The sequence below is a fragment of the Brugia malayi genome, assembly GCF_000002995.4.
Source record: "Brugia malayi strain FR3 genome assembly, contig: Bm_v4_Chr2_contig_001, whole genome shotgun sequence".
Lineage (NCBI taxonomy): Eukaryota > Metazoa > Nematoda > Chromadorea > Rhabditida > Onchocercidae > Brugia > Brugia malayi.
Window position 1 is genome coordinate 3907163 of NW_025062476.1, and position 24625 is coordinate 3931787.

The 24625-nt window shown below is 28.4% G+C and overlaps 4 protein-coding genes across 4 annotated transcripts; all 4 read left to right on the forward strand.

Annotated features, from left to right (window-relative positions):
* Positions 1-42: 42 nt before the first annotated feature.
* On the forward strand, positions 43-10702 carry Bm9438 (GH09271p, putative; the record flags this gene model as incomplete). The annotated part of the gene is made up of 22 exons (XM_043078329.1): positions 43-154; positions 716-801; positions 915-1085; positions 1354-1468; positions 1874-2007; positions 2603-2720; positions 2996-3124; positions 3599-3710; positions 4521-4725; positions 5123-5278; positions 5438-5542; positions 5687-5759; positions 5961-6204; positions 6705-6944; positions 7281-7381; positions 7785-7924; positions 8199-8293; positions 8403-8517; positions 8735-8965; positions 9298-9407; positions 9907-10009; positions 10484-10702. 22 exons carry the CDS (start codon positions 43-45, stop codon positions 10700-10702), a joined length of 3114 nt encoding a protein of 1037 aa, XP_042934263.1.
* A 1127-nt stretch (positions 10703-11829) lies between these two features.
* Bm1821 (mannosyltransferase, putative) lies at positions 11830-15804 on the forward strand (the record flags this gene model as incomplete). The annotated part of the gene is made up of 8 exons (XM_001893593.2): positions 11830-11985; positions 12683-12830; positions 13327-13409; positions 13708-13854; positions 14291-14461; positions 14739-14968; positions 15334-15463; positions 15592-15804. The coding sequence occupies 8 exons, from the start codon at positions 11830-11832 to the stop codon at positions 15802-15804; spliced, it is 1278 nt and encodes a 425-aa protein (XP_001893628.2).
* A 1266-nt stretch (positions 15805-17070) lies between these two features.
* On the forward strand, positions 17071-19800 carry Bm11348 (diphthine synthase, putative; the record flags this gene model as incomplete). Its single annotated transcript, XM_001893594.2, has 7 exons — positions 17071-17272; positions 17682-17854; positions 17974-18094; positions 18381-18420; positions 18755-18858; positions 19353-19411; positions 19669-19800. 7 exons carry the CDS (start codon positions 17071-17073, stop codon positions 19798-19800), a joined length of 831 nt encoding a protein of 276 aa, XP_001893629.1.
* Positions 19801-20553: 753 nt separating this feature from the next.
* Bm9437 (Uncharacterized protein) lies at positions 20554-22574 on the forward strand (the record flags this gene model as incomplete). The annotated part of the gene is made up of 3 exons (XM_001893595.2): positions 20554-20653; positions 20849-22160; positions 22358-22574. 3 exons carry the CDS (start codon positions 20554-20556, stop codon positions 22572-22574), a joined length of 1629 nt encoding a protein of 542 aa, XP_001893630.2.
* Positions 22575-24625: the final 2051 nt, after the last annotated feature.

Sequence of the window (24625 nt, forward strand, 5' to 3'; positions counted from 1 at the left end):
TGTTGTTAAAATTCATATCAAAAACGGTGATATTCTAGGTGAATGGCGAAATTAGCAGATGAGAAGAGATATGTTAAAAAGGTTAACGACAATGATTTCGAAAAGAATAAAAAACGTAAAACACATTTATCAGAGGAAGAAAGTTCAGATGATGGTAAATAACTTTCAACATTTAATTTTATATTTTGCTTTTCAATTTATCTAATTATGTTCAGTAATAAAATTAAACTAATTAGTAGGATGTGATACTGTTATCAGTCCAACGATTTTGTATTGTTATGAAATGCATGGAATGAAATGGCTACTGGGAGACTTTTCGTTTTAAATTGTTATCAGAGATTAGGAGATTAGTTGAATTTATCTCTATGGCTGTATGTGAATGCTTCATCAAGAAACTATCTTCAGAAATGACAAATACTTCATAAATATCAAAAGATTAACTGATAGAGTTGAAACTTTCGATTATTATGATTGTCACTAAATTTTTAGAGTTCAAATATTTTACTATATATTTGTTGTTTTTATATTTCTATTCATTAGTTTTTCATATCTTATTATTAAAATTTGGCAATCGAAGGCTTACTTTTATAATGATCCCATGTTCAGACAATATTATCATATTATCAGTTATTGAAATATTCCATCAACGAACCAACTTTTTTCTAAGCTTTAATCTGATTAAATAAACAGCTATTCATAACAGAAATTATTGCAGCTATAAATCCTAATTATACTTCATCTATATTTCTATTCCGGAAAATTAACAATATACAACATATCATTAACAGTGTTTTTGTTCAGGTAACAGACAACGTTATTTATTAACAATCTATACGATTCACATTTTTCAAAAGTAAATTTATAAAACCATCATCATCAATACATTGGTTTTATAGATTTGAAATAATTTCCAGGATGATAATCCATTGTACGGCCGTGGAACATTGGGTGTTTTCTCTGGTGTTTACATCAGTTATATGCAAAATATTCTTCTTCTTGGTGTAATCTTTATTCGCTTGCCATGGATTGTTGGTGTTCTAAGCTTAAGTTTAACAGCATTCTCAATTTTTCTTGTCTTTACAGCGGTAACTATTCATTCATTTAATTTTTCAAATTTTAGAAATTTCACGGATTCCAATTTGAAAAATTTTCAAAATTACAGGTGATATTAAATGAATATTTTCAAAGAATATCTAATTTTCCTATTACGTACAATAAACAATTTATAAACGGAAGATATAGCTTACGATGCATAGACTTCTTAAAAGAGATTTGCTTTTCCATTTAATGAATTTATTAAACAAATTGATATGATCAATGAGAGAAGGAATAAATAAGTTTGCTTTATATTAGGTTTTATTCTCGTCATTTTCTGTCGCAGCAATTGCAACAAACGGAAGTGATCGTCTATATGGTGGTCCGTTTACTACAATTGCCTACAGTTTGGGTAATCGAGTAGCGCTTGTTGGTATGCAAATAAATACAGTTATTAAATAATTAATTAGTTGAGAGTGACAAGTGTGAACAAGTAGGTAAAATATGGGAAAATTGAAAATTATTTAAAGATATCGCTAATTACATCTAGTGTCAACACATCGTATTAATAAAAAGAGTTTTATACTATGTATAATAAGTTAAAATTTGATAATGCTTATGTATTTCATAAATAAATTTTACATCACTCGGTGAAAGCATGTGTTGAATTTAATGATAAAATTCAAGTGTAAACAAATTTGAGAAATAATTGAATACATTATATAATAAGATGTGTTCTTTTGAATAATTATTATTAATATCTAATTGCGTATTGTAATTTTGTCATTTGCTGATAATGCTTAGAATTTCACATACGAATGAAGTTTTGTCATTATAGCTGGAGTAATGCTTTGCTTAGCAAACTGTGGTTTTACTGGAACATGTTTGACAATATGTGCTCAACTAATTCAACAATATATTTTGAAGCCAACACCAATGAAGCCACATTTAGCAAAGCTAGCATTTGAAAATGTTAGTTTAATGAGAATTTCTTATTGTTTCCATCAGTATTTCAAATATTATTTAACAAAATAAGGACGTAAGGAAGTAAGCTGCCACATGCATTTTACTTTGTGCTATAGATTTTCTGTACTCATAAACTCATGCAAGGGGAAAAAAAAATGCAATTTAAGCCTAAATGTTATTGCTATATTATAGAATAGTTAACGAAGCACCTTTTTTTTTTAAATTTCAAATTCTAAATTATACCTTTGGAGGTTGTTTAACTGACTTCGTCCTTTTTGTTAATTGCTGTAAGGTAGGATTTTAAAAAGTTGCTTGGAAATGACGTAAAAAATAAAGTAATTAGATAACTGGATGGGATTTTAGAATTATTTTTAATGAAATTATAGGAAAAAGAATAAGATTTCGAACACTAAATTCTTCAGACTGATTCATGAATCATTATAATTTATTCTGACTAAATTACTTCATCATTTCAGTCATCATATGCACTTTATTATTCAATCAGCATACGAAGACTAATTTAGAGAAATTCTTGGAATTTAATTTAATTGTATAAGTGAAATTATAAAGCTAAATGATTTTCTTCTTTAATTTATTTTAGGATCATAAAGCTATACGAGAATTATATGAAAAACCATATTACATGCATCTTACCTTACTTGTTTCTTTTTTGATTCTCATAACCCTATTTAATAGTTTTGGGAAGCGAATTCTTAAATGTAAGATTTTATTAGAATGGATGAGAATTTTTTAAATCTTTAGAAATGATGGATGGATGTTGTTAAAGAATTAAATTATAACATATGATCTATCAACAATCTTCACTACTGATAAATCAAGAATAGTAATTATTCGATTTTACAATAGTATTACTGTTACTTTGTATGCAGTATATAATGATTACAGTATCATTCATTACAATTAAATAAACTATAAAAGAGATTTGATAGGAACAATGAATTTAGCAATCACATAAATGGATGCAATTTTTTAGGGATTTGTTGGATACCCTTTACAGTTTTCATCATTTTACTTGTTGGTATTTTCATCTCTGCTAGTACAAAGATCATTCAACGGGATGTCGAATTGCGATGCATTCATGAACCTATGGAATTAATTCCAAGTGAATTATATTTTTTCCTTTTCCTCCTTTCTTTTCTAATATAAAATATCATCATTTTTTAGTTTTTGTATCAGTTTATTTCAATTTTTTTTTCTTTTTTTTTAACATTTGTTTTACAAAATACATTGCATAATTTTGTGAACAATGTTATTCATTTCATTATCACAACTATATACTTGCATGAATTAATTGCATTTGAATATCAATAATGAAATTTAGCATAATTTGACATTAATTTGACATATTTAACATTAATTATATTAATTAATTGCAAATAAAAGAAGTGAATGAATAGTCGAATTATTATTATATATTATTATTATTATTATTATTATTATGCATATAAATTATTATTATTTTTATTATTATACATATTATTATATATAAAATTATTATACAAACGTAACACATTAAAAATATCAATTTTTCGATTCAAAAAAAGTGTAAAAATTAATTTGAAAGTAAATTTTCTAGAAGATCGTTATTATGATCAAGTACCAGTGCTATTATATTTGCCAACAAACTACACAACCGTACCACCAATTAGTGCAATAATTGATCCATCCATTATGAAACATTTCTGCGAGTAAAAATACGAAAAAAATTTCTTTTTTTCTTTGATCTAAAATAATTTGATCATAAGAAAATTTCTAAAATCTATTTATTAGTTAAAAAAAATTTTTTAAAAAGTAACAAATACGCGTATTTTTTATAAAATGCAATAAGTAATAAAATAGTTAAATGATAAGTGAAACAAATAGGAATTTATAGTTAATTAGTAAATAATTTAGCTGGAAAAGGCATAAAAATGATAATGAGTTAACTTATAGATTAAAAAATTCTATCGATTGATAGCATTAAAATTTTCCATGGCTTTTTTTCTTTTCTGAAAATAAAACAAAAATTCCAAGAAAAAAATTCAGTTTAAATTCATTTTTAGCAATCAATTTGCTCTTTCTCTTTCTCCTTTTTAAAAAAAAAAATTTAAAACAAAGATGATGCAATTCTATTACTTTTCATTTCATTAACTGATAAATTTTTGATTTTTGATATATGTAAAAAATTTAGATAAATAAAGTATACTAAGCCAATTTCTCATAAAAAAAAAAGAAGCTGAAAATGATTCTGATTTTTTTTTAATGCTTATTTCTTACTTTTTTCAGAATTTTAACTAAGTTTATTTACTTATAAACATTAAATCTGCTGACTAATTAATTGATCAATATGTTAATTGTAAATTCAGTCTAAAAAATTGAGAAAAACTTGTCTTTGTTAACGTTTTTCTTATTTTTTCTTACTTCAAATCTTGACTTAATCCATCCTTTTTCTTTTCCTCACCTATAATTTATTCCGATTTAGCAAATCTTTCAAAAAATATAATATTACACTTCTCTAGATATCCGTTCTATACAATGAATTGTACTTCCGACAGCGTAAACGATTGTCAATTCAGCAATTTTCGTTTGAAAGCATTTGAATGGAATCTCAAAGTGATCCAATCAAATTTACAGTATCATATCACTGATACCAATAATATAAATAATTTTGATTGGCGTGATATTATTTACGATATATATTTCTTTGAAGGCATTATCATCAGTGTTAGTTGTTTTTATGTTTGATAAATTATGCAAAATCGATCATGAAATATGTTCAAGTTTGTATGAGAAGGAAAATTAAGTGAATGATATTAGTTGTTCTTTTTTTGAAATTCATTAAATTAAGAAATCGAGGAATCCATACGTTTTGTAGAGTAGAATGTAGAAAATATTTTATCAAGTCTGACTGATCACTTATTTCTTCATTTGAACACTTTAGTTAAATTTATTAGATATCGAAAAACAAAGATAGTAACATGATGAATGCAAATATCAAAAGCATTTTTTTTTTTTTTTTATTTGTGTGATTTTTTGAAGTCTGTAAGTTTCTCTTAATAAATTGCAAAATAAAAATAAAACTTAAAGAAATATTTTATTATTGCTTTTTTTTCCTTTCTAGACTAATGTAAAATTTGCATCAGTTACCGGTTGTGCACTTATTTTATTACCATTATTTACGGGTAGTATTTGTGGTATTAATATTTCATCAATGCTAAAATCACCAACTAAAAATATTCCCACTGGAATTTTTAGCAGTTTATTAACGATGCTTTTTGTAAGTAATGACAATTCTGCTTGTTAAATCTTATTATTATTTTTATTCTTCGTCTTCTTATTGTTATTATTATTATTTTTATTATTATTATTATTATTATTATTATTATTATTATTATTATCACTAATATTGCATTGCAAAAATCACAATGTATTATAGTTGATAACAATATTAGCTTGTTCATTAGCACTTGGCATAGAGCGCCATTTATTGGTCGATAAATATGGACATGGAACATATCCGAGTTTTCCGATAATTTTTACAGTTATTTCTTATCGTTTTGTTGAAATTTTTCATTTTTTAAGAAATTCAAAGTCGCCTAATTTTTTCTTTTTCTGAAAAACAAAAGAATTTTTTATTCCTATAAAATATTAGTTAAATATATTTCAACTTTCTTATTTGTTCCAGATTTCTTCTCCAATAATGCTTATCACCGGTTTAATGCTTATGTCAATTGCTGCTGCAATTCAAAGCATGTATAGTAAGTCAAATTATTCATTTCAAACTTACTTTACTTGCAAATATTTTTAATGTTATTTCATATATTAATAATTACTGACCATTGGTCACTAAACATTAACTGTTGTTGAGGAACTAATTATGACTATCATTTGCATAATTATATAAGTGATAATTGCTTTTTCCTAATTTCTCGATCTTCCGATTTTTTTTTCTTTTCAAGCAGCTAAAAGTTTATTACTAAGTATCATCACCAGTCATACCATTCCTCTACCACGATTTTTCTATCAACGAACGAGCAAGCGTCGTAAGATAGTTGCTATCATGATAACTGCCTTCCTCATTTTGCCATATTTATTTGTTAACAGTTTGGATTACATATCGATTATTGCAAGTAGTTGCATGCTTGTCGCATTGATAACAATTAACATTGGCACAATCATTTGTTCAACACTTAATTTTCCCAGGTATTATGGCAAATTTGAACAATTTTGTAACAATTGAAAAAATTTTCCATTTAGTAAACAATTACTTTTCAAATTCAATTTTTTTTTTTTTCATTTATTATTGCTTACATAAAATTAATAATAAATAATTTAAGTTCTCTTTCTTTATTATATCAATTTATGATTCATAAAAAATCGATTCAGATGTTTTTTTCTTTTCATAAAAAATTATATGAAAACAAATAATTTTCTTAAAAAAAAAAAAAAAAAAAAAAAACAGATGCTTTTTATAAAAAATTAAAAATTGGTTGCAACACGAAAACATTTCATCCATTATGACAATTATATTGACAAGGAGCGGATGAAATTATGATACTTTGGAATTGTTGAAAACTGATAATCTGCTTTCAATGTTATTTCAAATATTCCTGTTAAACAAATACACTCTCATATATTTTATTAACAAAAATACCTGAAATAGATTTAAAGTTTTACCAATTATTTTTTTTTTAATATTTCAGTTTTTATCCAACATTTCGATTCTTTCGTTCATTGTTTGCAATGTTTGGTATTATTGCCTGTGCTATAATGCTTTATGGTTGTAAGCCACAAGTTGGTATGATAGTAAGTACCATTGCACTTCTAATTTATATAATATTTCCATTACATCGAAGACGATTCCGTCGTGGTACTCCGTATGCAATTGTCGTTGATATTGCTAATATGTTGTTATATTCATCGACTCAAAAGAGCAGTGTCGGGTATGATAACCAGCAGTTAACTCATTTTTTGTTTCTTTTAAAAAATTCAAAATATCATTTGCTATTTGATAACTGAAAAAATTTTTTTCTTACTAATAATTACATCAGAAAATCATTAATTAACATTGCTTCAATTATGCCAAGCATTAAAAGATTTAACTGATAAATTTAACTAAAATTTAACCAACTATTTTTTTCCTGAGTTTTTTTTTTTTTTTGTTGCCTTGAAGTTAACCAATTCCTGCTAAAAAAATAAGTCTATTTAGTTTTTAATTCAATTTAACAAGAATGATTATTTTTAGTATCTCTCTCTCTAATTTTATTATTTTTTTCAAGAATGGTGGAAGAATTTGGTTCAAAGCCTCGTTGCATTGTTTTTACACGATTTCCAGCACCATGCGATAATCTTCTACGAATGGCTAAAATTTTATCACAAAGTATAATTTAAATAGTTTATTTTCTTTTTTTAAAGGAAAAATAAAAAAGGTAATAAAAAAAAAAAGAAATGATTTCATTTTTGGTTTATTAGGCTAACAAGTCTAACAGACCTTAATTGGTATTTTCCTTTTTTAAAGATATTCGTAAAGTACTAACTCTTCTCCATAATAATATGCTAGAATTAGTATGTCAATGAATTTTTCAACTTTTTCGTTTAATTTTAATTGCATTAGATCTTAGAATTGAACTATCATTTGACGATCATTTCATTTAATCTAAATGTCAATTGAACTATAACTAAATGAACTAAACTATCATTTGGATACATCTATAATGAAAGTTTAATTCATTTGAAAATTATCACTTTCATATATTATCACAAGTAATGTTTACTTATTTTAGATCGTAGCGCACTTTGTCTATCACTTATTCGCGATACAGGTGATCAGGAAAATATTGGCTCAGAAGATGTGAGAACAGCACGACAATATATGGAATATATCGATTTGTCCGGTTATGCCACTCAATTTAAGTACCAAAAGGTATTCTATTCTTAATAATTATCGACAAAACAATTTAGACAATATTACTACTATAATGAATGAAACTCAAAAACTGTTTAGAATTAATTATGATAATTTCAAAAAAAAAAAAACCGATTCCCATCGAGATTACGAAGGAATTTTCATAAGGTTGCACGGCATATGAAGATAAAAATTATTGATTGTTGCTTAATTGTTATAGCTAATAATTCGATCATTCCATTCAATTTAACTGTTAGACAATCAAAAATTTTGCATTGAATTGATTTTCTAGATCAGTTCCCTACATTCGATTGCATCAGCATTAGCAAGTTGTTGTGGTTTGGGAGTTTTTCAGTCAAATACTGTTATGATCGAATATCCATCAGAGTTAATTTACACTATAATCTCATTTTAAAAAATTCATTCAAATTTTTATAAAATTTTAACTTAATATTTTTCTCCTTGATTTTTCATTTTGTCATACTAACCATTTCAGAGCAGCTTTAAGCGGTTTACCTGACTCATTACTTTATCATTATCATATGCATCGTGTTTGTGTTCAGCACTGTAATTTAGTCGTTGTTAAGGGTATTTTTCCGCTAAAAATACCGGTGAATTTAAATTTGTATTTAAATCGCCCAAATTTTCAAATTTCTTACTATTAAAGGAAAGCATTATTAAATTAATGCAACTCACATTTTTTGATTTACTATAGATCATTTCTGAAACTAAACTCAAAACAATTTTTTGTATTACTAGTTCGAAAAAATGAATAGATATTTAATTAATAGATCAGTGGTGCAAACTTATAAATTAATTAATTGATAGCCAGTGCAATCAAACAAAACGATTGATATTTGGTGGATTATTGATAATGGTGATGTATTATTAATGGTTGCAAGAATGTTAAAAAAGCATAAAATTTGGTGTAAAGCGAAATTACGTTTATTTGTGGTGGTGGATATCGAAGATGACGTTAAAAAAATTGAAAAAGCCCTTCTCTTATGGCTAATTGACAATCACTATCTGATAAACAAAATTGAATTTATACAAGCTGATGTTAATTTTTCTATTTCATAATCAAACTATTTGACTGATTTATGATTTTCTTATTTATTACCTTTTCTTTTTATTCATCTAAATTTAATTAGTTTATTTATAATAGTTAGTCAAGTTATATTTTAAGATTATTAAGAAACTTTCCATTTCCATGTTAGAATTACTATCCATAAGTTGGTTTTTTGTTTTTTGTTTTATTTTTTAAAGAAATTTAAAATGACAAATATTTAAAGGAAAAAATAATAGAAACCATAATTCATTAAATAGAATTTATTTTGCTTTTTCTCATTTTTATAAAAAAGCTCGAGAAAAATTTTACCATTCATTTGCAGTCTCGTATTATATCAGATTATGTGCAACTAAGATCATTACAAATAAAACGAAGATATTGTAAAATGAATAAAAAATCGTGGTTTACATATTTGCAACGACTAGTTGGAATGTAAGAAAACATTTTTTAAATTATTATTTTTCCAAACAATTTTAGAGTAAATAGCAGAATTAAATATAAATTTTGCTAACATTTTGTTGTAAAATGTACTGATTTATTAATCGGTGAATTTTTTTATTTTTATGAACAATAAAAAATTGTTACATAGATATATTACTTCTGTGATGTCAAACTATTTTATATACTTAACTTGACATAACACAGTTCTTTAACATAAAGAAGTTATACCCATTGCTACTTCTGTAATATTTGATTAATCTGTTAGCAGTGATAGAATTTATCGATGCAATAAGTAAGTCTGATAGAATTTGAAAGATTCGATAAACTTCGACTATTATTCCATTCATAGATGCTGCATAGGTCCGAAATTCAAATTATATTTAAAATTTTAATTTAACTAAGTTTTCAATTCTGAATATGAGTATAATGAGAGTTAATTATGAAAATATATTATAAATAAGCAAGCAAAATGAGAAGAATTATTTTGAAGACCAGATGGGATGCCAGCACAAAATGCTATAGACAGTGGTTTTCATGGACTAATGACAACCTCAATAAGAAGTAATTCATATATGAAAACGAGTGAACAACAGGTAATTTTTAATTGATACATGAGTAGTGGTAATGCTTGATCAACAAAATGATAATCATAATGATAATGTGATAGGTGTATTGCTTATATTAGCAAATAAAGCTCTTAAAAGATTTAGCAAATTAGTAATTAAAATTACTTTGCTGTATATATGTATATGCTGATAGATTAAATTAACTTGATGTCAAACATATACCTAAATTCGAAATTTGAAACTCAGATCGTAAATCTTGTCATCATTCATTTACATTGAAATTTCCGTGTACAATATTGCTATAATAAGTAAAGCATGGAAATGCTTTTTTTTTTTTTTTTTTTAATTGAGAATTAAAAATTTTCTAAACTCATGCTAATAAAGAAAGAGATGAATCATTATGAAAAGTGAAAAATACGAAATTCAAAAGCTCGAACTGGAATTCATAAATTTTAATTTAATCTAAATGAATAATTATGGTGTAAAATGTAATATGATTAGCAAAGAGCTCGACAACTGAATAAGGAGATTCTGAGACGTAGTTCGGATGCTGTCCTTGTATTGATGAATATGCCAGAACCACCCGTACATTTGGAACGATTTTGGAAATATTTGAATTTTTTAAACGATATGTCTAGTGAATTGAAAAAGGTGCTATTTGTTCGAGGCGTTGATGTACAGTCTAACATAGATCTCGAAACATCAGCTATGAAAGAGTAGAATATTTCGGGTTAATTAATGACTAATTATTTATTAATCAATTAGTTGCTTAATTACTAGCTCATCTATATGATTATAACTTAGCACATTCCCTTCACGGCATAAATTTTGGAATTACTTGCTTATTAAAACATTTTTTTATTATATTATTTTACATTTATTCTTTTGTATTTACTTTTATTCGTTATTCTTTCGTCTTTGTATTACTATTATTATCTTATTGTTATATTATTTTTTGTTATTACATTATTTTACTTTTATTATTATATAATTGTTTCGTTATATGATACAATGATAAAATTATATAATACAATTAAAATAATCCATATTTCCTTCTTCTAATTAATATTATTCATATGAAGCATAAAATATTTAAATTCCATTGGATAATCAATACTTTATTTGCTAATTTTATTTAAAAATTATAATACAATTTAATTATAAAAGGAGTTTTGTTAGATAAAATTTATTTCAACTTTTACGAATACAATCTTAATAGCATTTACAATTTTCACTTCCCATATTTTCTTCTTCTTAATTAATATCATTTATATTAAATGTAAAATATCTAAATTTTGTTACAGAGGATTATACCATCAATCACAAAAAGATTTCAAAGAGAAATTTAGAGAATAAAAAAAAATGAAATAAATACTATTCTGTAAAAAAAGATGAAAAAGCTCTCAAAAAAATTCTCCAAGTATTAAAGAAAAAAAATTTTTTCAAGAAAGTTTCAGAAAATTTTCAAAGAGTCTTTGTATTCAAAAACGAACCAATTCTATCAGATTACAATATCATTCACAGATTTAAATTTTAAGAATTTGTTATATGTTATACAAAAAAAAAATCAAATTGTGCTTAAATGAACGATGGAATTCTTGAAGCGATTCCCTTGCATTCTGTAAGTGAGATACTATGTCATCATTGAGTTACTCCGCGGAGCTGCGGTAGTTGTGAGTATTTTGCGGGGATTTTGCTTGGTAGTATCGGTGGAAAAGTGATACGAATGGTTTGATTTGTATGCATTTTGTAGGCAATTGCACGAAATTTCCATTTTTCCAATACTTTAGACAGTTCAAAATGGCGCTGTGAAATATTGTATAAATGAATTTTCTTATTGAAAAGGGATGAAAATAAAAGCGCGGAAAAGTTCCGGTGAGCAAACATTAGATAGTGCTGAGAGATCGGAAAATATATGGAAACAAAAGCAACTTTTATTGCTCTCATTTTTATGTCGTATTATTTTGGTGTATTATGGGTGTATCCATGATTACTTATTTGAGGTTAGATTTTGTATTCTGATATTTAATATTGAAGTATTTTGTGTTAATAGTGTATTAACACCGAAAAGACTGATATAACTTGAAATGACAAACTTTGAAATGAAATTGAGTAGATATTTAACATATGTTAAAGTGAAATGAGCTTTCAGTATCAAAATGAAGTGTCATGAAATGAATTTTTATTGTATACAGATCTAAATATTGTTTTACATGAATTGAATTTCACGAAATGACTTACTGAGTGTAAACAAAGAAGGGAGAAGAGAGTGTGGTCAAGATAACAAGAAATTATCTTTTCGCTGCTAGTTTTTTGTACTGTAAAAGTTTTTTTTTTTTTTTTGTTCACAGTGAATGGGGGGAGATGGTTAACTTGTAGGGGAATTTTTCTTGTTCATAAGTTATATTTTATTTTCTTTTTGTCTAAATTGTGAAAGGTCTCTACTGCGAGCTACGGTTAAGACATTTTACTTTAAGGATTTTTTTTTTTTTTTAAAAAATGCTTCAACAAAAAAAGAGAAAGAAACGCCAAAAAAAGAAAAAGATTTTGCAGACGAGTCAAGAAAAGAATGGAATGAAATTACTTGTTCAGCAATAACCTAAAGATGGTTCCTGAGGACGATAAATATTGTACAGTAGTTTCATTGATTTCTGTTAGAAAATAGTTAAAAACAGAATTTCAAATTTCTAAAATTTCAAGGTGCAATTTACCGACATTGATTATAAAGTTTATTCGGATGCAGCAGAATACATTTATCGTGGACAATCGCCATATAAGCGAGCAGCCTATCGTTATACACCATTATTGGCTTGGCTATTAACCCCAGTAGTAAAATGGCCTGATTTTGGTAAATATTCAAATAATTTAGAGAAAAAATATACCAAAAAGAGAATAGGATGTAGTGAAGATGAAATCGTTACATTGGAAGGCTTAGGGGTTGTAAAAATTTGAGCTGTAAAAAAGTTGTGAAAAAGAGTTGCAGAAATGGGAATTAGACGCTATAAAATTGTTCTGCACATACGGTAAGTGATCACTTCTGAAATGAGTAGTTTCTTACCACAATGATAGTAATAATATCATTGTTTTATTCCCATATCTCGCAGGAATTCTAAGAAGTTCAATGTCTTTCATGCTTTATTGTTTAATAAGGACATCGATTCCTTTATGCAATATGAATGAAATGCTGCCTAGTTTTGCATTTCAGTTCTACTCTGGTACATACCAGACACACTAAAAGAATTTTGTATAAGCAGCTTCACTTTCATAAAGCGTGCTAAGTAATTAATGCGGGCAAGTAGTCATTGCTGAATATTCTGTAAAAATCAAGCATGTCAAATTTGCAGGAAAATTTTTATTTTGTGCCGCAGATGTAGCAAATGGTTTTTTGTATTTCGAGTTAGCAGCATGTAGTCAAACGATGCGCAAGGTTAATAAATTGAGAAAAGTTTTATTTTTTGAATTTTTCTGCATCAAACTTTTTTTCCTAGTTTTTCTCTTTTTAAAAGGAATTCATTTTTTAATTTCTTTAAGTATTTTTTTAAGCAAAACGACCAAAAGTTTTTTAGCGTGGGATTTGGATTATTTGCTTTTTTTATTTGTTTATTTTTTCTTATAGTTCGTTAAGTTCTAGGCATGCTGTTCAAGTAATAGTATTGCGGAATTTCTGAGAACATTTCGATTTTTTTTTTCTTTTTTTATTATTTTTCTTTATTTTGTTTTTGAAGGACGAAAATAAGTCCAGGATGAAAAAAAGTGTGGTAGTATTTTGGCTTGCAAATCCATTAACAGCTATAATATCAGCAAGAGGTAATGCTGACGTGCTTGTATGTGCTGTCGTTCTGTGGACTTTATATTTGCTTATGCGGAATCAGGTGATATCTTAACAAAATTTAAAATACTTTCCAGCTTTTTTCTTGATGTGTAACTTTTTACACTTTTTAGTCTTGTTTCTCGTTGTGTAATTATGACAGTATTATTAGATCAGTCAGGAAGAAGTAAGGAATGAAAGTGATTATGGATTGCGAAGTCTTGGCAGAAAGCGTTCTTCCGATACTATGTTACCGTTGTTGTAATTTGTCCATACTTAATCGCTGTTTTTCAACTTATCCAGTTTTTAACGCAATATCGTTGAATATGAATATTATTGATCAACGTTTGGTGAATATTGGAAAATACAAATGCCTTATTCGCAATGGCAGATAAAGCACCTGCAGAAAAGTTCTCGTTAAGAAAGTGAAAATAACATAAAAAGTGAAATCGCATAGTATTATTTTTATTAGAAAACGATATTTGGACGAAATATTTTAGTGGTGGTTGGCAGCCTTGGTTTATGGACTGCTAGCAGTACACTTGAAATTATATCCAATTATTTATTTACCTTCCATTTACCTTTCTCTGTCCAATGTTTCTTTATCATCTGGATGGATCGATTATGGCAAGCGACTGATTTCAAATATGAAAGGATATATTTTTGTATTGGTATGTAGGTATCATATATCATCAGCTAGTTCTGTTTACCCATCCATTTCAACATTCGGTTGATTATATTGATGTCCAAAATCTTTTACTTTCTCGTTATTTATGAAATGCTATATGATAGCATACCCTCTTACAGATCATTTCAGATTCATAGATTGTGGGACAAGAATCAGTAGATCTGAAATTTTGTGATTTTCCATTGTTAATATATCCCACTTTTACTAGGTTATTGTTTAAAATATAACTGCCACGTAAGCTTTGATTTTACTTGTTTCAGATATTTTGTTGTAGTTTATTGACATTAGTGATCATATTTTATATGTTATATGGTATGCCTTACATTAACGAAGCATTATTTTATCATTTTTACCGCACTGATACACGACATAATTTTTCGCCCTACTTTTACTTATTGTATTTGACAGCCAATAATGCACAAATATCTCGGCTTATAAGTTTTTGCGCTTTCATACCCCAAGTTTCACTCATCATTTATCTTGCTTTCAGGTGTGTTTTTCCATTTAGAACTTTTGTTGTAATTTTGGGAATTTTAATATTTGATCTTTCCATTTATCTAATGTCCCCACTAACAATATTGAGATTAAAGGTGTTTGTTTTCAATTAATCTCAGTATGTTATGATAAAATTGTTATAATATTGGAAAGCGCTGTTTTTCGTAACTGTAGTGGAGGTTAAGATAGTAGAGAAGTAACAGTTTAGAAATTGGTCTTTGCTTATGCTCAAGTTAATGGGTGAGCGAACCCTTTTCTTTGAATTAATCAGAATTCAGCTGAGTGTAAGATTATTCATTATTTTTTACATTTGATTCTCAATCCAGCAGTGATAAAAAAATTAAGTATGGAATTTTGCAGATTTCATGATGATCTCCCATTTTGTTGGCTAATTACAACGGCCGTATTTGTTTCGTTTAATAAAGTATGCACTAGCCAGTATTTCATTTGGTATATTTGTTTGTTACCGATTGCTCAACGAAGTATCGAAGTTGGTTTTTAGATTTATTGCTATGCTGTAATATGAATTTGGATGTTTGAATGAAATGAATTTTAGTCAAATTATTTCATTCTAAAGCGAAATTTATTCCATTTTTAAATCACTATTAAATTTTACAGATTTCAACAGTGGAAGCAGTATACTTGATAATTTTATGGTTCTTGGGACAAGCGTTTTGGCTTTATCCTGCTTATTTGTTCGAATTTCAAGGGTTGAATACATTCTATTTAATTTGGCTTTCTTCATTGTTCTTCCTTACGATCAATACAGGAATTATTGTTCAGCTAATTCGACGACATAATTGTAAAAGAAGTTGTGGAATAGTTGGATAAAATCTAATCATTCGGTCATTGTTTTGGAAGATTTAAACAAAATAATGTTTTAGAAAATCAGACTTACACTTTTTTGTGTCACGATTTTCTCTTTGTAGGTAAAAAGTAAGAGGGGCTTTAGTTCATTTTGTAATTTTCTTATAGTGAAACGAAATTAAAAAGTGTTTTTGCTTTTTGGAAATTTTCTCATGCCGATCTCACCGGTGATCATTAGTGTTCAAGTGTAGCTGAGTAAATTGAGTTCCGAATGATATTGAGCTAGTGAATTTAATATGTACCAGGACAAATAGTTTCAAGTTATCCTAAATTAAGGCTCCCTTGGGTTATATGTTGCTCTTACACCGGTAATTACATCGTTATTCCAAACCAATATTGATTATAAAAATGATTTCATGCTTCTTTATGTCTTCAAAAAAAAAAAATTATTTTACGCATATTGCTGCGAAATATTGTTGAACAATTGTAATTCATAATTGGAATGTAATGGAATGTTGTCATAAGAATGTTCAAACGTTGAAATCTTAGAGTTATGTTAACTTAAAATTTCGTTAAAAATTTATGTGACTTACTGCTTAACTACACAATACATAGAAGCGAGAGAAATAGATTGAAATAAATGCATAAATTTAAATGAAAAAACTTGCGTAAGGACGGGAATAAACGTTTTGTTCATACTATCATTATAATTCTTATTCCTTCTTCATGATTAATAAATTGTTATGTAAGTGTTGCGTGCTGTTTGTTATTGTTACATTTTGCAGTCGATGGCTAGATTTCATCTACATCTCATTAGTCATGTGTCGTAAAACTAATGAAAATTACTGTACTGTTCTGCAGGTCGTAAAGAATGGAATTAATTGTCTTTGTTAGTTTGAAGTTTGAGTATGGATAGCTTGCACGTGGAGATTGTTAGATTGAAGTTTGGGTGGGCTGAACTTTTTTTTGTATGGTTGATGTTTTTGGTTTGTAATAAATCCAATTTGGATCATTCACATCTAAATTGTGCTGATGATGGTGTAGCAATGATAAGAGAACGAGAGATTAATTTAACATATATTATGACGCTTACACATTGATTTCAGTTTGGTAATACTTGGCATTATTAGTTAGCAAATGAATACTGTATGAATATTATTTATATCTTGGGAAGTAAATTTGAATCAATCATCTTTTGTTTATTTTGGGATGTTGTGTATTGTCATTTGGTAGCATACGAATATGCTTTTTTCAGATTTATTGAAGTATACTGAAATCTATTTTATCTCAATGTTATATCTAGTCGGTTTGGGTTTGGGCAATGTCGATGATATAACGGTTAAGGGAATGGTTACTGTGCAGAAATGTTCTCGTGTGTATTTGGAAAGTTACACAAGTATTATGTCCTTCGGCTTAGATAAAAAGAAGTTGGAGGAATTTTTTAACAAAGAAATTGAAGAAGCGGATCGTATGACGATTGAACTAGATTCTGGTAGTTTTATTAACTTATTTTATTTGAATTTTCAAATGTCGAGAAACATATTCTCTTCAGTTTTTTCAGTGTTATCACCATCACTCAGTGTTGAATTATTTGATTACAAGCCACTTGGCATTTTATTATTTGATTACAAGCCACTTGGCATTTATATATGGGTTGTAATTTATATTTTCGAACATAACAAATGCTGCCGGTTCATTTACGATGACTGTAGGATAATGAATAGTGAAAAATTAATTTTTTTTTTTACCATTTAGTAATAGATGGGATGTTCTATACCGAAATTATCATCAGGAAAATGAATGCCGTAGTAGGCATTCCACAATTCTGATTTCATGAGAGACAAACAGTGTGCATTTGAAATTGGTTTTTCTTTCAAACTCTACTTTCATAAATTTTGCAGATGATATAATAGACGAAGCATTCGATTCAGATGTATGTCTTTTGGTAGTTGGAGATCCTCTTGGTGCTACAACACATGCAAGTTTAGTTTTTAATGCACGAAAAGCAGGTGTCGATGTGGAAATTGTGCATAATGCTTCTATCATCAGCGCTGTGGGATGTTGTGGCTTGCAGGTAGGATTCAGAAAGTATCTTTATTTCTACTGTTGTAAAATGGTGCGAAATTTTACAAGTCTTCAAAACTTTTACTTTTGGAAAATCATTTTTCTGCTTGATTTCCGTGTCTGTTTTAGTTGTATAGATTTGGGGAGATCGTTTCAATTGTTTTCTGGGAAGAAAATTGGCATCCAGATTCTTATTATTTCAAAATCGCAGAAAATAAAAAGCGAGGACTACATACATTATGCTTGTTAGGTCAGTAGCCATCATCTTACATTGTTTACATTTTCATATATTTCCCAAAACTACAATATCTGTTTTTCTTTTCTAGTAATTACTTAAAAGGTTACAATGAAACCATAATTTGTCTACCTGAAATTTTGAGCAGGGACGAGGAAGAAGTTTGTTGCAATCCTAAGTGCATAGTGTATTTGTTTCGGCTGATCAGAATCATGATGTTGAGAAAGTTTAGTTATTAAAATAACAATTAAGTTTATAGTAGTTAATGAAATTACAACTCAAAAATCATCTTTAATTTCAGATATTAAAACGAAAGAGCAGTCAATAAAAAATATGATGAAGTTTGTATTATTTTAACTTAATTTACTTTGAAGTTTTGATTCTGCACAAAAATTGTGGATTTTTGAGATCACTTTTTCCACAGAAAAATTTTTTCTCTTGGCTCATTTTTTCGCTGGTTGAGATGATTTTAAAAAAATAAGTTCTCATTGATGGAAATGGTCGTTTTAAATATATTAGTTAATCAAATAAGACAGCAGTGCAGTGTAATTTCTTTACAAAAACTAAGGCAAAAATAGTGATATTTTATTCCTATGTTTTCATATAACTTGTATTTATCTTGATTATATGTATGTCATTGCTTCAAAGTTGTCATCTGTGAATTAAAAATTCCAGAGGTCGGAAGGAATTTCTCCCTCCAAGGTATATGACTTGTTCCGATGCAGCAAAACAGCTGTTGGAGATTGTAGACCAGATGAGTGATGAAAATATGGAACCCGGTAAGCTCACAAAAAGAAATTTTCAAACAGTATGAAAGCAAGGACTAAATGAATTTTGAAGCGCATGGTACTAATACCAGTTTAAAAATTTTAAATTTTGTATTAATATGATAGACAGCGGTGTCAAGTACCATTATAGATGGGATGTAAAACATGCAGTAGTTGACATGATGAGTTATAATGTATCGATGAATCTAGCTGACACAGTTAAGGCTGTTTTTCTTAATTTCCCAAAAAAAAAAAAAATGCTTTAATTAAAATATGCATAGGTCAGAAGAAACGTTGAAAATTTACTGCATAGGTCAGAAGAAACGTTGAAAATGATATATGATTGCATTTTTTGCGATTTTATCTTTTCCAGCTCAGTTCCAAATATAATTTTTGAATGGAATTCGCATCGCTTTTTTTAGTCACATTGTCATAAAATATCATTATTTTATCATTCATTTATCCTTGTAGTTATTGTTTAATTTTCGATTTTTTTTCTTTTTCAGTATACACGAAAAGTACAGAAGTTGTGGCCCTGGCGAGGGTAGGATGGGATGATCAGAAGGTTTTGTTCTTTTCTTTGTTCCTTTCTATAAGAAAAATTGATCTTATTGCTGAATGATTGATATCTGGTTATATAACTAGACTAGTTATCCTTTCACAAAAATGCATATACAGCTTTGTTATTTCTGCTGTTACCTGTGAAGTATGGTTGATATCTGGTTGTGACTAGATGATTCTCTTAATTCGGCTGAAAAAAATCAATTGCTTAATAAAACTTCTTGCATATCGGTATTAGGGAGGTTTATTAATTAATTTCAGATTGTTTTCTGCTCTTTGGAAGCATTATGCGATCTAGACATGGGACCACCGTTACATTCATTGATCATTCCCGGTGAATTGCACCCAATGGAATTGGATTTTTTGAAAAGTTTCTACCACAACGTCTTTTAATTTATGGAATGCTTTGTTTTTTTTTTTTTTTTTGTTGTTGAATCTTTTTATAATTTTTACATTTTACTCAGTGCCCATGAATTATACTGTTGGATTATTCCATAAGATTTGAGACTGGAATTTAACTTTGTTCCACTTTTGTTAGAATTTCTACATTTTGATTTTACCATTAAATTTTTGTAACAAAACGAATGAAGGACAGAGAGGAGAAATTCGAAGCTCAGGAATGATTCCATCATCTCTGATCTCTTGTTTAACATGTTATCAGTTTGGATTATGAATTATTAAACTTTTGAAATTTAACGTTTTGAGCTTGTGATAATTTTTGTTCTTTGAGTTTATCAATTATTACTAAATTGTTGTTCATTGTAATAAATAATTGCAGTTATTCATTTCTGTTGGATTTGAACTGTTTCCCGCAGCTAGAGGAATATTTTTCATTTTAATTTTTTGTCTAAAAAACGTTACTTGTCATATTCATTAACAAAGCAGGCTTACAGATTTGCGGATCAGAATATGTATTTCTATTAGCATGTGAAACCGTTGCAAGCAAACTCATATATGGGAATATGCATTCAGTTTGGAGGTGAGAGAACTGAGGTGATTACAATTTGTTGTTACAATGGTTGATTCGGATTTGTTACTCTATGAATGACGGGTTGATCTACAAGGTATTCTCTCTGTTATGTCCAAATGGTTACACTTGTTTCTCAGACTGATTTAAGTTAATAGTCTTTTTTCAGGTAATTATCAATGTATTGTCCGCTAGCTGTACATTTAGATTATGATCCACCAATTCCAAATACAACAGCACCAGTTGCAACTACTTCAGATTGTGTTTTGTCTCATAATGGTAGAAATTTCGTATCCTGAAAATAATGTCTGCATGCTTATTTTCTCTTGATTTCTAATACTTTATGATACCTGGTTTAAATTTTTGTAGGGAATAGATCGAAATATGGACAGATAATCTAAACTGAAAATCAGTTTCCAATGTTTTGTTCTGTTTTTAAATTTAATTCTTCTCACTGTTATAATAAAATTTCAGGATTTCTGGGCCGATCCGATCTGATTCAGACAGTTTGTCAGCTTTATGATGTGGTGCAGGGTGAACGTGTTCACTCACGGAAAACAGCCCTTATTCAACATGGTTCTCCTCTTCATCCCTATAGTGTTTGTAATCCAAATTACGGTGGTCATGAGTTGTGTTTGCCATTAGCTGTGGATTATGTTTCGTCTGATTTCGCACCTCCGACAATGGCACATCACTTTTACTATCTTCATATACGAGATGCTAAAATTCCTACTTCTCTGAAAAATGATATTTACCGCCAATTGTATCATACGTCACCTTTTGACCTTCTCTCCAAATATACTGAGTTACGGAATCGTTTTGACTTAGTACCATTGAAAAAATGTCGACCATTAATGCTAGCTATTCTAAATTTTTGGATTCAGCGATGTAAACTGCTGAAAATGTGTCTAGATGCTACGGAATTTTTTCCGATTCGATTACAATGGACTGATTCAGTGTTTGAAGGTACGAGACTTGAGCGTGATCAGCTGTCGCAGAAGTGGGAAATTGGACGTAAGATTTGTGAATATGGTTGGGCTATTGAAATGGTGCGTGCTGAACGTGTACCGGCATTTGCTGAAAATTGTCCGTTGATCTTTGTGGGTGATAATACGTCTACACGATTGGCACGTTATATCGAGTGGGGTAAGCGAATGAATGAAATAGATGGACGATTTCTACAACAGTTTGGAATCGATAGCTGGAAACTAGAAGAATTTGAACGAATGTCCACTTTGTTTCTGTTTTTGCAGAAAATTCATTTTGGTAATGGATGCGTTGCAATAGTACTGTCATCAGGAGCACATGAACTAGCTGAAGGAGTGGCACCGTCGAAATACGGCAAACTTCTGGAAGATATACTTCTGTATTTATTACAGTTCCAGTTGCGAATTCTTGTGATTCCACCGACGCCTCGTGCGGAAAATCAGTTTCTTTGGTTCCAGTATGTGCAACAACAAATTGAACTTAGCGCCAAATTATCGAGCGTTGAATTTTTGATTCGGCCGGCTCATCAAGCGAATGATCGCTGTTTTCTGGATGCTCTTATTATAGGAAGTCGTACATTGGATTCATTTATGTGTGACAATGCTGGTTTTACTGATTTCGGAATCAAGAAACTTGGTTTTTTCCTGATTGAGGTAATGCAAATTCCAAGGACGGGTTATAATGGACAAATTTCAAAGCATGAAGTGACAACTGCAACAACTTCAAGACAAGATGATACAATCTTTACACACGGTTATCACAGAGAAAGTACTGCTGATGTAAACCAACGATCACTAAGGTTGGTTGAAGCACAAGCTAAGGTCTGGTATCAGCCAAATATTATGAACCCGCTAAAAATTTTTCGACTTTACCCTCAGTGGCATGTACTGACTTACTATCAACCAGTTTTATATGCTTAAGTGTTAAAAGTTATTCGGGTTCAAATATTGTTGGAAATTTGTTGATGCCATTCGCTACTAGCATTCAGAATTCTAGATATCGGAAGAAGAAAATCTCAAAGGTATCACATCACCAAACAACAAATAACAATCTTTTGTTGGAAAAGGAACAACATGCAGTGACTCACTCTGCTAAAAAACTGAAGCGATCTTCCAAATTATTACACGGGAACTGTTTTATGTTATCACAAGAACGACGTAATCGGCGTAAACAGGCGCGCACAGGGCGTGCCATCGAACAACTAAATAACTAAAATGAACCCAGGTCTTAACATGCTTCGGTGGATTTAATTTTTATTACCTTTTTCACTACTTCAAAAATTGGAACAAAATTTTTAATATATCGTTCTGAGTTTGTAGGTTCGAAGATTCATATATTATTTTTGTAGAGCTCAAAAATTTGTTTTTATATATATATATATATGTTTAAAAGATCATGATTATATGCTGTAGACATTTCTTAAGGTTGCGATATAATTGGACGTTATATATGGTTATGTTGGACTCTCGAAAACTGTTTTCGATGCTATAATGTCTCTTAATAAGTTGATCCAGTTTTGTTTTTTTTTTAAAAAAAAAGAAAAAAAAAACATTAGTTTACTGAAAAGTTATGACTAACACTAGATACAAAATAAAGGGTTATAACTAACAATTAGTACGCATGCTTATTTATCTCGATATATTTTCCTATACATTTATAATTTTTTTTCAGGTTTGGTAATATTCATATATCAAGTTTTTCTCTGGTTGGTAACTGAACTACGGGGAATTATTGCCGGTCTGTTCGGTTTCATTTTCTCGATGATTTTTTTTTTTGACACGCTTCAAATATATAATTTTTTGCAGAGTGCGTGTTTAATTAATATATTTATGTGTTGTGCATTTAAATGATTTAATATATTTTCTTTTACACTCTTTGTATTGGGATCGTACTCTTCACTACACCAGTATGATTAGTCGTAATCATTCATCTTGTCAGAGTTAGGGAAGCAAAAGAGATTTGTTAAAAATTTACTGTAGATATTATATAATGTAATGCTCCGTGTTTATTTAAGGAATTTTAAAAACCTCGAAAACTTGAGATTTTAGATTATACTTTTCTTCAAATACTTTTTTTTTTTTTTATGCTTGAGTTTTTTAATAAATCAAAAAAATTAATGAAGATCGAGCTGTTCCAATATTCCTGTTGTACTTCTTTTTAGTTTGGCAGTTCAATCTTGATAAATATATGTGTTTTTAATTTGTATCACTTTTAATTTGTATCAAAGAAGAACTTTTTTTTTGTTCAGGCGTTTTTGTAAAATTTATACTGTCGAGGAATAATTTCAAATTTTTTGGTTGACGTGCCTAGAAATTTCAGTTGTGTTTTCCTAACATTTTTTTCGTATTTCTCATAAAAGGCAATTGAATGACACGTTATAGATTTGAATATTAGTATAATATTTTGTTATTTTACTAGTTACTACACTTGTGTTTACTTGTTTTCTTTTCTCGTTTCTTTTCTTTTTCTCTTTCATCATTTATAGCACCATTTATATTGGTTTCTAACTTATGATTATAAGCTAGCAACGAAGTTTTTTTGTTCTGTGTTTTTCTTTTTCTTTTTTTTTTTGCTGCGGGATATATTTTGCTGCAGCAGAAAATGGAAGAGAAATGTTTCTAACGGTAGAAGAAATGATATGAAAAAAGGATGCAGAATTAGAAGTAAAAAATATATATGTCCTAATTATTAATAGCTGATTAAGACAGTAAACTTTAATATTGGAACAATAGGAAGTAAACTTAACTGAAGTTGTAGTGAATATCGCGTAAAAGAATCCTGGTCGTCTAAGGAAGTTACATTTTACAATTTTAGAAATTTGAAAATATTAAAAATTTATTGCTACATAAATTTTGAAAGAAGAGACGGTTAGATATATATATTTTAATGTAGAGTTGATCAGAAATTTATATATGATGTTTTTTTTAGTGATTGCTTTATTACTATTATTATTATCTTTATCATTACTATTATTATATCATTAATTACAGAAACATAAAAGTTTCCACGATAATATGCTTCATTGTTGCCACTTATTGTCCTCATTTTTCATAATTTGTTTCCAGAGTTTCAATTTGTGGATGCTTTCGGCTTGCAGTTAGATTTCTATCAGATCAAAATTTATTGTTGTATGGAGATACGTTCATAATTTTGGTAGGAATTTTTCGTAAAATGGCTATTTTTTTTTTCAGTGGTTTTATGATCGCTTTTTCAACTAGTATGAGATATTTGAAGTAGTGTTAGCCGAAGTATTCCATCTTTAAC